General features: G+C 37.0%; 1 protein-coding gene across 1 annotated transcript; it reads right to left on the reverse strand.

Annotated features, from left to right (window-relative positions):
- Positions 1–2,386: 2,386 nt before the first annotated feature.
- Positions 2,387–3,340, reverse strand: LOC134380767 (olfactory receptor-like protein OLF3). The gene has a single exon (XM_063100899.1). The coding sequence runs from the start codon at positions 3,338–3,340 to the stop codon at positions 2,387–2,389; it is 954 nt and encodes a 317-aa protein (XP_062956969.1).
- Between the last annotated feature and the right edge of the window lie 8,070 nt (positions 3,341–11,410).

Here is an 11,410-nt window from a genome sequence, read left to right on the forward strand (position 1 = left end):
ATAAATTAGAAATACCTGTAGTCTCAAGGTGAACCAAGCGATTAAAATTATGAAGAATTTAATTTACTGAGACAATGCAGTCCTGGAAAAAAAAAAGGCCTATAAAATGAAAAAGATAAAAATAGAAATTTAACAGATAAAATATGACTATAGTAGCCTGTTCCTACAAATCTAATGTGCACTCTCAGCATTTCTGCTTTCTGAGACATAAATATTTGGATAACACTTCAGGTGAAGAACTCAAACAAGCTGAGGAGTAGGCTCAAGGCACAGGGATGACTGGTGGAGAAAAGTCACTAACTCTGTGACCAGTCACAGAATGAAGATGGAGGACCTTCACGTATTTGCTCCTGGATGTGTCGTGTATGTTGCATTTTGACTCATTTTCTTCTTCTTCCATCTCTTCTCTCATCGTGAAGCAGCTCACTAGCTTGACCCATTCCCTCTACTTTTTGTCTTCCTCTATCTTATTTGCCAGAGTGATATTTCAAAATGTAAATTTTATCAAACCATACTCCTGTTAAAATTTTTTACTGGCCCTTTGCTGTTATGAGAAAAGCTCAAAGGTAAATTTTCTTCCATGAACTGACCCCCATCTACCCACCTGCTTCCTTCTCACTTCTCTCTGCCCTGAAGGTGTGGCCTCCAGATAGTTTTGGAATCTCATACTCTCTTCCTCCTCTGCACCTTGGCACAGGTTTTTTTTTATCTGCTTGGGTTGCTTCATTTGGATAACTTGTTCTCAATTTTCTGGTCCCCAAATGGACCTTTTTTTTATCCTTTCCAACAGGAAGACTTCTGCAATCACCTCCAGTGGGCTTACTCTATCTGTAACACTTATAATATTGCTTTATTAATGCTTTATTGTCCATCATACCTGCTGTGAGACCCTCACAGGGCAATCGAGTTTCCAGAACCATTCGCTGTCACTGACACATAGTGGAGCCTCCATTGACACAGTTTGGATGAACACCAACAAAAATTTAATCTGCTAGCATTGACATCTTTGGGATGCCTGCCTACCTTGCAAAATTCAGAATTGTATTACTATTAAGGTAAAATTAAAATGTCAAATGGGCTTTGCATTATTTGAAACTTCTACTCTGCATGGATTCTGAGGTTACTTGATAATGTTTTTAGTAATGGGAGAATTGCCAATTAACTGACTTAAAGAAGAGACAGGACAGAGACTCTTTTAAGGGAGTGAGAACAGCTACTATCATATTATTTTGCCTCTTTCTCCCTCCTTACCTGTATATGCATTTCTTCCCCTTGTTTTGCATTACTTAGGATTTTCTTCAGAGGGTAAGTCCACTCTCAAGTCCAGATCATTGGGTTTACAAAGGTTGACTAGGGTCAAGTTGTGTGTATGTGAGGCTGGATGGCAGGAGTTTATTATATGAAGACTTGAAGTTAACATTTGCACAACTGACATATATTCTGATTCCAAAATCCATATTAAAATGGTCTGACCTTTCAATGGCTTTCACTGAAGATTCTGTCCTTTCTTAGATTAAAAAACATTTTTATATTTTATGCATTATTTCATATTTTATGTGCTTATTTTGTTTATAGAGTTTCAGAGAAAACATTGTGAATTTTTCAGATATTGGACAGATTTAACATTTCAAATGATACCCGTTTATTTGAAGTAAAATTCTTCTCAAACTGTTTGATCACTGTCAAGCAGTGCCTGAAACTTAGCTTTCCCTTGGCCAGTAAAAGCCTTGTGTCCAAACAGCTTTTGGTTATATCTCTTATCAGAGTAAAAATGACCTTCATTTTATGTTTTTCTACTTATTGCCTACATCACTCAGAGGAAGGCATTCTGTCCACATTTAGTAGGTCTTGCACAAAAATATCTCGATCAGCTGTGATTATAACATTCTTCTCAGAATGTTGACTCACACAAATACACTGGATTTGGCCACATACACCACACATTATTTTAAGTCAGTCTTCAAATGTGGAAATGCATTTTGTTCCCAAGGAAACACCATGACCTTTTTCAGAATGTGAATGAATAAGAACCAGAGGTCCAAATAAGATCCATGAATTGGTCCATGATTAGAAACAATGTGACAAATCAAAACGATAAGCAGTATTTTTGTTTCAATTATTCTCAGGCCATAGGAATGGAGACTAAGTGTGGGAGTTCTATTACAGCAGTGCTTAACACCACTGAACATGGTGCTGAGACATAAAAGTACCCACATAACCCACACCCCACCCAACACAACCACTCAGCCTCCTGCATATCATCACTGTGCTTGCTACATGATCTCCTTCCTGGTTGCCAAGGCAATGCAGTTTATGCCTGTCATAGCTGAGCTGGGTGGAGAGCAGAAAGACAAAGCTTTTTTTTCTCAGTGATGCTCATGAGTCATCAAGTTGCCAGTTTTGACGTGAACCCAGAGAATTTCCCTAATAGTTTCTGCCAGGCCCCCTTCACCTCCTTATTCCTGAGACTGTAAATCATAGGATTGAGCACGGGCATCATAACAGCATAGAAGACAGAGATCAACTTCTCCTGAAGAACAGAGGGACCAGATTGGGGTTGGATGTAAGTGACAATGGCCATGCCATAGCACAGGGCAACCACTGTGAGGTGAGAGGCACAGGTGTGGAAGGCTTTCTTCCTTCCCTCTATGGACTGGATCTTTAGGATGGTGGAGATGATCCGGATGTAGGACAGAAGAACCAGGCAAAAGGGTGTCATCAGCAGGATGATGCTAGAGACCATGATGGCAGCCTCATTGGAGGAGGTGTCCACACAGGCCAGCCTGACCACAGCTAGGAGTTCACAGGATATGTGATTGATATGTTTGTTAGTGCACATGGGAAGCTGAAAAGTGATGGCTGTCTGCATTAGAGAGTTGATGGAGCCAGTGACCCAGGATGTGATGGCCAACCTGGCACACAGCCCTCCGTGCATGATGACAGAGTACCGCAGGGGATCACACACAGCTACATAGCGGTCATAAGCCATCACTGCCAGTAGAACAAACTCAATCCCACCCAAACCCAGGGAGAAAAATAACTGGGCTGCACAGCTCACAAATGGGATTATTTTGTGTTCTGCAAGAAAATGCACCAGCAGCTGAGGGACTATGCTTGTGGCATAAGAGACATCAACAAAGGAGAGATTGGTGAGAAAAAAATACATGGGAGTATGAAGTCGGATATCCAATCTGATCAGTAAAATAATGAGAAAGTTCCCCAACACTGTCATGAGGTACATGACCAAGAACGGGACAAAGAGAGAGACTTGAGTGTCCCGGTCACTGGACAGGCCGAGGAGAATAAATTCTCTCACCCATGTCTGGTTATCTGGTTCCATTAAAAAAAAAGTGTGGATTATTAATCTGCAAAGAGAGTCAGAAAAAAGTAGAAGCTGTCAAATTAAAGAAACATAAGAATAATTTCTTAGGAATGCATACTGTGTATGACTCACGAGCCTTATCTAAATGTTTCAGATGATTTATAAGGCCAAAATGACAGATCCAATCCTAATATGCAATATATTTACTCTGCATCATAGAAACATGATCATGCTTTCATAGAGACATTATGACGTCTCAGTGAAATCAATTAAAGCCTGTAGATAATGCAGTGTAAATTTTTGAAGCTCTACATCATTACTAACTTACCTCCATATCCATATCCAAGGCAGGGAGTTTTTTTCTGTTAATGTCAGCAACATGGTTTAATAGAAAGTCTCAGGCTCCAATTTACCCACAGAAGGTTCAACTAACAGCTATTCACAGACCAGAACATCTTTTTGAAAACTCCCATACTTGCAAACAAACATGAGACTACTGTGTGATCCTCAGTACTGAAAAGAAACTGAATTGGAAGGGTAAGAAGAATGATCTTACTTTGATCATGCTGTCCCTTCCCCTCTCCCAAGTCAGCACAATGCCAAATGGAGAGGAATTCTCTGGGCCCATGGTTTCTACAGGGGGGAAAGAGAACCAGAGGCAGTCAACCAGCCTCTATAGTCTTCCATGATGCTTCCCAGGAAGCCCATTTCAGTCTTACCTCATGGGGAACACTGTGGGTAACAGCATGAATATCATGGGGCCAGGTAGAAACAAAGAAAGGAGGCAGAGATCATATCATAGTGACCAGTGTGTGGGTCATTGTGATATCTCTGTGTTTCTTCCAGCTGTGGCACCTGATTGGAGATACCAGCCAACATCATAGCTCATCCACAAGCTTAGCTGGTGTCTTCAGAAACATGATGAAAAGTTCAACCTAGCTTGATTCCCTAACTGCTAGTCTCTATGTCTTAGCAGTGGAGCTCACACCAATAACCCTGCCCAGCAAGAAAGACAAGCACCTCCACCTATTTCATAGAAACATGGAGGCTAGACCTACTTGACCAGTGAAGTCAAGCAATGGCTCCACTTATTTAGAAAGCACACCCAACAACTCCATCCAGGTCATTTGGGCATTTCAGAGAAGCATAAGGGCTGGACTTACTACACCTGGGTGGTCAGACAGCCATTCAACTTAGCCAAAACCCCACACCATGGCACCACCTTGCCAGGAATGCAATCTTTAATTGTGCATTTTTAAGGAGCATAGCCTCTGGCCCCACTAATCCTGAGCAGAAACTCTGCCTAACTTTGGAGCCCAGCCTGCATCCCTGCCCAACTGTGGGTCCCAAATAGCAAAATTTCCCAGTGAGGAAATATATTCTGTGAACAAGCTGACCAGAAGCCATTGCAGTACCCAACTAGCAGCTTTGCCTGATAACAGAGCCCATCTAGTGGTCTCAATGGACAGCAAGCAGCCCTATCCAATATCACAGCAAAGGCATGGCCTGGGCAACACAGCAATCAACAACAAGCTCTGCCTGCCCAGGATTGTCACCAGCTGGCTCTTTCAGAATAAAAGGCTTGCCGAGCCCGTGGCGCACTCAGGAGGGTGCAGCGCTGGGAGTGCGGCGATGGTCCCACCGCGGGTTTGGATCCTATATAGGAATGGCCGGTGCACTCACTGGCTGAGTGCCGGTCACGAAAAAGACAAAAAAAAAAAAAAAAGTTTATAACAGAATAAAAGGCTTGAACAACTAGTGAAGGTCTATCCCTGCCAAAGAACAGAGAGGGGACTTTCTAACATGTAGACTACAGTGCAAGTACACAAGGATTAAAAAGAATTGGGTAATTATGACCTCTCCAAAGAAACTTAAGAAGCTTCAATAATGTACCCTAAAGAAATAGAGATCTATGAAGTGACTGACAAAGAATTCAGTATAATCCTCTTAAACAAATTCAGTGAACTACAAGAATACACAGATAGAAAATTATATGAAATTTGGAAAACAAGATAGAAACAAAGTTAGAAGTTTAAAAAAGAAATAGAAACATTTTTAAAGAACCAAGTAGAAATCATAGAGATGAAGAATACAATGACTGAACTGAAAAATTTAATAGAAAGCTTCAATAGTAGACTCAACAAAAGAAAGAATTCAGTGAACTGGAAGACAGAAAATTTGAATTATCCAGTTAGAGAAGCAAAAAGACAAAAGGCTAAAGAAAGCATATGGGAATTATGAGATGCCATTATGACACCAAACCTTTACCTATAGGAGTTGTAGAAGGAGAAGAAAGATGAAAGGGACCAGAAAGCATATTTAGAGAGATTATGGCTGAAAACTTCCCTGATATGGGAATAAATCTTAAAATCCAAGAACAGGAAATGCAGGTCTCCAATCAAATTCAACCCAAGAGGAGTTCACCAAAACACATGATAATTAAATTATTAAAATCAAAGAAAAATTCTGAGAGCATGAAGACACACCAAAAGTATTACACACAAAGAGTTCAGTACAATTCTCACTGGATATCTCAGTAGAAACACTGAAGGACAAGAGAGAGTGGATGACATATTCTAGTCATGAAGAAGAAGAAGAAGAAACTTTTCAACCAATAATACTTTAACCAGGAAAGCTCTGTTTTAGAAATGAGGGAGGAATAAAAATGTACCCAGACAACCAAAAGCTCAAGGAGTTCGTCACCACTAGACCTGCCTTACACAAATTACTAAAGTTCTTCAAGCTGAAACAAAAGGCCATGAATTAAAACCATGAAGTATATGAATAAAAAGAAACTAAAAACTAAAAATATGAAATACATGAAAGTACAAAATTCGATGGTATGAGGAAATCAGAGCCATATTCCGAGTACTCTAGGATTCAATGATGTGTAAGGCAATTTTATGCTTAGTACAAAGGTTTAAAGACAGAACTACACATTAATAACAATTATAGCTAAAATAAATTGTCAAGAAATACACATTACAAAATGATGTAAATTCTGACATCAAAAACATAAAATGTGGGCAGGGGAAGTAAAGTAGAGTTTTTCTACGCAACTGAAGTTATTGTTATCAGCTTGAAATAGGCTATTTTATGTATAAGATGTTCTATGTAAGCCTCTTGGTAACCACAAAGCAAAAATCTTTAGTAGGAACACAAAATAAAAATAGAATGTATTCAAGGCATACCACTACAGAAAACCATTAGACCACAAAGCAAAACAGCAAAACAGGAAGAAAGAAACAAAGCATCTACAAAACAACTAAAAAACAATTAGCAAAATGGCAGCAGTCCATATCTATCAATAGTTGCCTTGAATGAAATTGTATTAAATTTTCCAATAAAAAGATATAGAGTACCTGAATGGATTAAAAAAAATCAAGACTCCATTATATAATGACTACAAAATACTCAACTTACTTTTAAGTACACACATAGACCAAAAGTAAAGAGATAAAAGAGACCAAAAAATAGACATTATGTAATGATAAATAGAACAATTCATCAACAGGCTAAAACAACTGTAAATATATATGCACCCAACATCAGAACACCTAAATATATAAAACAAATATTAACAAATCTGAAGGGAAAGACAGAATGCAGTACAATAATAGTAGAGGACTTCATTACCCTATATCCAAACACGGACCTACTCAGACATAAAATTAAAAGGAAATATTTCACTTAACACTTTAGGCCGAATGGACCTAACAGACATATTTTTATAGCATTCTATCCAGCTGCAACAGAATACAAATTGTAAAGTGTGCACAGAACATTCCCCAGGATAGTATCCAGGGCAAGGATGATGGTAGGTAGAATGGTAAACAACGAAGATAAATGTAGTTCAAAATTTAAGGCTACCCTACATATATCTACTGCACCAAATATGAAGAAATGTATAAATGAATTATTTTTAAAAAGTTTCAGAAGAATCCAATGTATAATAACGATAAGACTGGTATCTCAAGGAAAGATTGGGAATCAGAAAATCTGGATATGAAACCTGTTTTTATGACTTACCAGATGTGTGATTTGGGTTAGAAACAATGTTTTATATACAAAATGGGATATTATCACATAATTTACAAATACTTCTGCTGAAATATGGAAAACTTATAGGGTAGGTACTTTATAAACTGTCACTGGTAAAAGTACTTTAGTACTTTAGTATTAGTTGTAACGTAACCTCCATACTGGAGAATACAAAGTACCAAATGTGCTTTCCTCTTTCCTTCCACTTCCCCTCCATAGGTTAAGATATTTAAAAAAAAAAAAAAAAAAAAAAAAAAAAAAGGAAGCAAAACCTTTCAAAGATTTGGAATCTTGAAAGAAGCTTATACAATTTGAAGTTTGGGGGATCTTCAGGTCTTGTTGAGAATTCAGTCTCTTTAATCTTTGGTGGGAGAGGGAGGGAAGTGATAATTTTATCTTGTTCTTTTTATTTTTCTATCATTCTGTTTACTTATTCTTCCTCGTTCTTTTTATTTATCTAAGACTCTAATCTTTACATATGGTCTCAGAAAAAAATAATGGAAATATGGCTAATTAGGCTTTTTAGCTTAAAAGAATTTTTAAAAAACTTGTTAAACTTTGTTGAATATATAGCAGATTTGTATTTTCACTTTCAATTAATTTGGCAAACATCTATGAAGTGTCATCTTTGCTAGATGTTAGAATTTCGAGATAAATACTACCCTTTCCTGTGCTCAAAGAGCTGACCCACCAAGGGGAGGAATACACACAGAACAGACGGTTATCACATTTATTCCTCTGCTGCACTGTGTCAGCTGCCTAGAGAACATGAAAGCCCATGACTCACTGTGCTGTCTTATCCACCCGAACATCTCTACAACAGTCCTTGTCTCATTACAAATGAGTGACATCGTTACAACCTACAGAGAGCATGAGCTTCAGAGCCAAACAGTTCCTGCTTTTAATCCACATATTTTATGCTTCTTGCAGCCTAATGCAAGCTACTAAGCCTCTCTGAATCTCAAACTCTTTATCTATAAAAAACGAATAAGATTGGACAACTGAAAGTGTTGTTGGTAAAATCAAATTCATTGAAGATCTAAAGTTCCTACACTAGTTACTGAATCAGGGCAGCTAGCTGCTCTTCATTTAGTGATGATAATTGGTTGACCTTTCATTTCACGCTCATGATCGCTTTCAGCATTTTATTCCTTCATTTATTCTCCCTCTCTACCATCTTCTGGTTTCTCTTGCTCCTTATTGACTACTGTTTCCGCATTATAAAAAATACATAGACCCAATTTGGGAAGAAGACTCTTTGCTATACAATTACCATTCTAATTCTTTCTTCCTTTCACATCCAGAGTTTTCAAATGATTTGTGTCTACTTGCTGGGTTTATTTCTTAATAACATTTAACCTTTAAGCCATGGAAATCTGGTTTCCATCTTCAATAATCTAAAGAAACTGGGGGAGTAGGAAAAGTGGCAAACTGATGGGTACAAAACTATTCTATCTACCCTAAGTGAATCATTATGCAGTATATTCATGTATTGAAATGACATACTGTACTCCACAAGTATGTACAAAAAGAGAGAAAAAAAGAAATTGCACTCTTAAAGGTAACTTGTGGCTTTCTAAACATCATGTCTATAGACTTTTACTTTATTTCCATTCTTTACTTATCTTTTAACCAATTTAACTATTTGTTTCTTCAAATTAACTTTCTTTGTCTGTATTTTTGGATAATTATTTTAAATACTTCTGCTCCATTACTGTGAGAATTTTCTAAGGTTTTGTGCTCAGAACTTGTACTCTTCCTTCTATAGCTTTTCCTTAAAGAATTTCTAACTATAACATTTATTATAAATTCTATATGGCTCATTCTAAATTCTACCATTATCTCCTAGACTTCTCTCCAAAGGTCCAGATGCTTTCTCCAACAACTTAATGAATGTTTTCTAAATATTTTGCCATTGACCCAACTTGTCTCTTCACAACCTGTGTTCCCTCCTGACTCTTTTATTTCTAACAATGGAACCAAAATTTCCCACTCTTCCAAGGCATCATGTTTAATTTTTCCTTCTTACTCACCTCTGCACTCAATAAGTCATCTTCTTTCATTTTTTTATTACATGTCTCCCACCTTTACCTCAGTCTTCATTCACACTGCTAAGATCCTAAGATCCTAACACAAGCCTCCACACCTCCTATCTGAAGTGCAACAACCTCTTTATGAATCTCACTGATTTGTACTGCGTCCGCTCCAAACCACTCTACTCTCTACAACCAGACTGATAACTCTAAAATACCATAATCATACCACTGTCATGCACAAGCAGATCTTGTGAAATCTAATTGCTTACAGAAGTAAATCCTGGAAAAGGAAGTCTACACGTTCTTGTTAATAGGTTCTATCCTGCATATCTTTTGTTTTATTAATTGTAACGTGTATTATCCTGTATGTGTTTTAGAGCAAAGTATTTTACTGAAATATCCTGCTAATACTTAAATACCTTTTACACATATGTGAGTTAATTTTTTAAATTTCTTTTATTCATTTATTTATTTTATTGAAGCATTACTGATTGTACATATCTGTGGGTTACTACATTGAATATCAATACCTGTGTGCAAGATGTGATGCTGACATCAGGATAATTAGTATAATCAACATTGCACAATGGAAATCAGTTTCTGTGGCCCTTTACCAATTTCAGCTAAATATTTTAAACCCATCGATAGGTACATTTGTCATTACCTTGATTTTAAAATATTTAAATTAAAAATAATTAATATATAAATATTCCTGTTTTCTACAGTCATTAGTCCCTTCTTAGACTTATGGCAGGTTAAAAAAAGTAGAAATAGTATTTGCATTTGAAAAGACAAATGAAGGAGGAAACATGATCAGATGATTTTAACACACCTGCAGTTAACAGATATCCACATTATCTTGGACTCAACTTTCAGCTAAATAGAGCTGAATTCTAGTCTGTCATCAGGGAGAAGAATTAAATAACTGCTAGACAGCATGCTGCATATTCAAACACTTGGTGTCAGAAAGCTAAAGCTTGGTCTTCTCAACTCTGATGGCTTGAGGGGATCTAAAATTGCTCCTAAACCTGTGTTTTTTATTGATATTAATGTCAGTGAAAGACAACATCAAAAACAGACTTTTGGTGTTTCATTTTCGTTTCATTTTTCTTTGTACAAATGAGATGTCAAAACCCTCTTAGGATAGGGCTAGAAACAGCTTATGTTCAAAAGACAGTTTTGAACAATGGAAAGTCATTCTTGTTTATAGCTCCCTCCTGTACCAGCCTGTCTTTGTGTTCTTTTCTTGGTATCTGTCCCAATTCCAGCTCTTTAACATTTTTGCAGATACCTAATTTTCCCTTAATAAGCAATCAAAATACATTTTACATCTTTTGGGTCATATTATCCTCATAGTGAACAAACCTCAAACCACATGTTTCTACATATGTTTGAACTTCGATTGTATATTCAAAAGTCAACATACACTGTCTGTTCAGAACATAGTATTGAAAAAGGACATGCCCCTGTGGTTTATGTCCTTAGATATGAGCACCAGGAAGGAAAGAGCTCTTTGTGCCTATGCCTGATGAGTTGTGGTGGATATAGGATAATTACTGTGGCCATAATAAATAGAACAAAATAAGTGGTATAATAAGAATTGTGCCATTGAAATATTCCATTAAAAATTATGTCCTTATGACCCTGTCACTAATGCTTCAAATCCCAATATCAGTAATTTATTACTTTAATGTTGAGATTGTCTCCATTGTGAATTTTTGTATATAATTATTCTAAATAAGATTATTAAAGTGTGAATTAATCTGACTTTACTGTGACCCTATAAAATCTTGCAAATGTAGATAATGAGACCCTCACAAATGGGATGAGGAATAACACTGAAATTGTTGGTAAAATTAGATACAAGGTATGGACAGCAAAAACCAACTCCTCCTTGTTAAAATATTACTTCCGTTGACCTTAGTTAAAAGTATCTGCTGTGCCTTCTCCCGTTGACCAGTTATTAAAAGTTACAGCAGATAGAACTACTATGTCATATTTCTATGACAAA

Source organism: Cynocephalus volans, chromosome 6, assembly GCF_027409185.1.
Source record: "Cynocephalus volans isolate mCynVol1 chromosome 6, mCynVol1.pri, whole genome shotgun sequence".
Taxonomy (NCBI): Eukaryota; Metazoa; Chordata; class Mammalia; order Dermoptera; family Cynocephalidae; genus Cynocephalus; species Cynocephalus volans.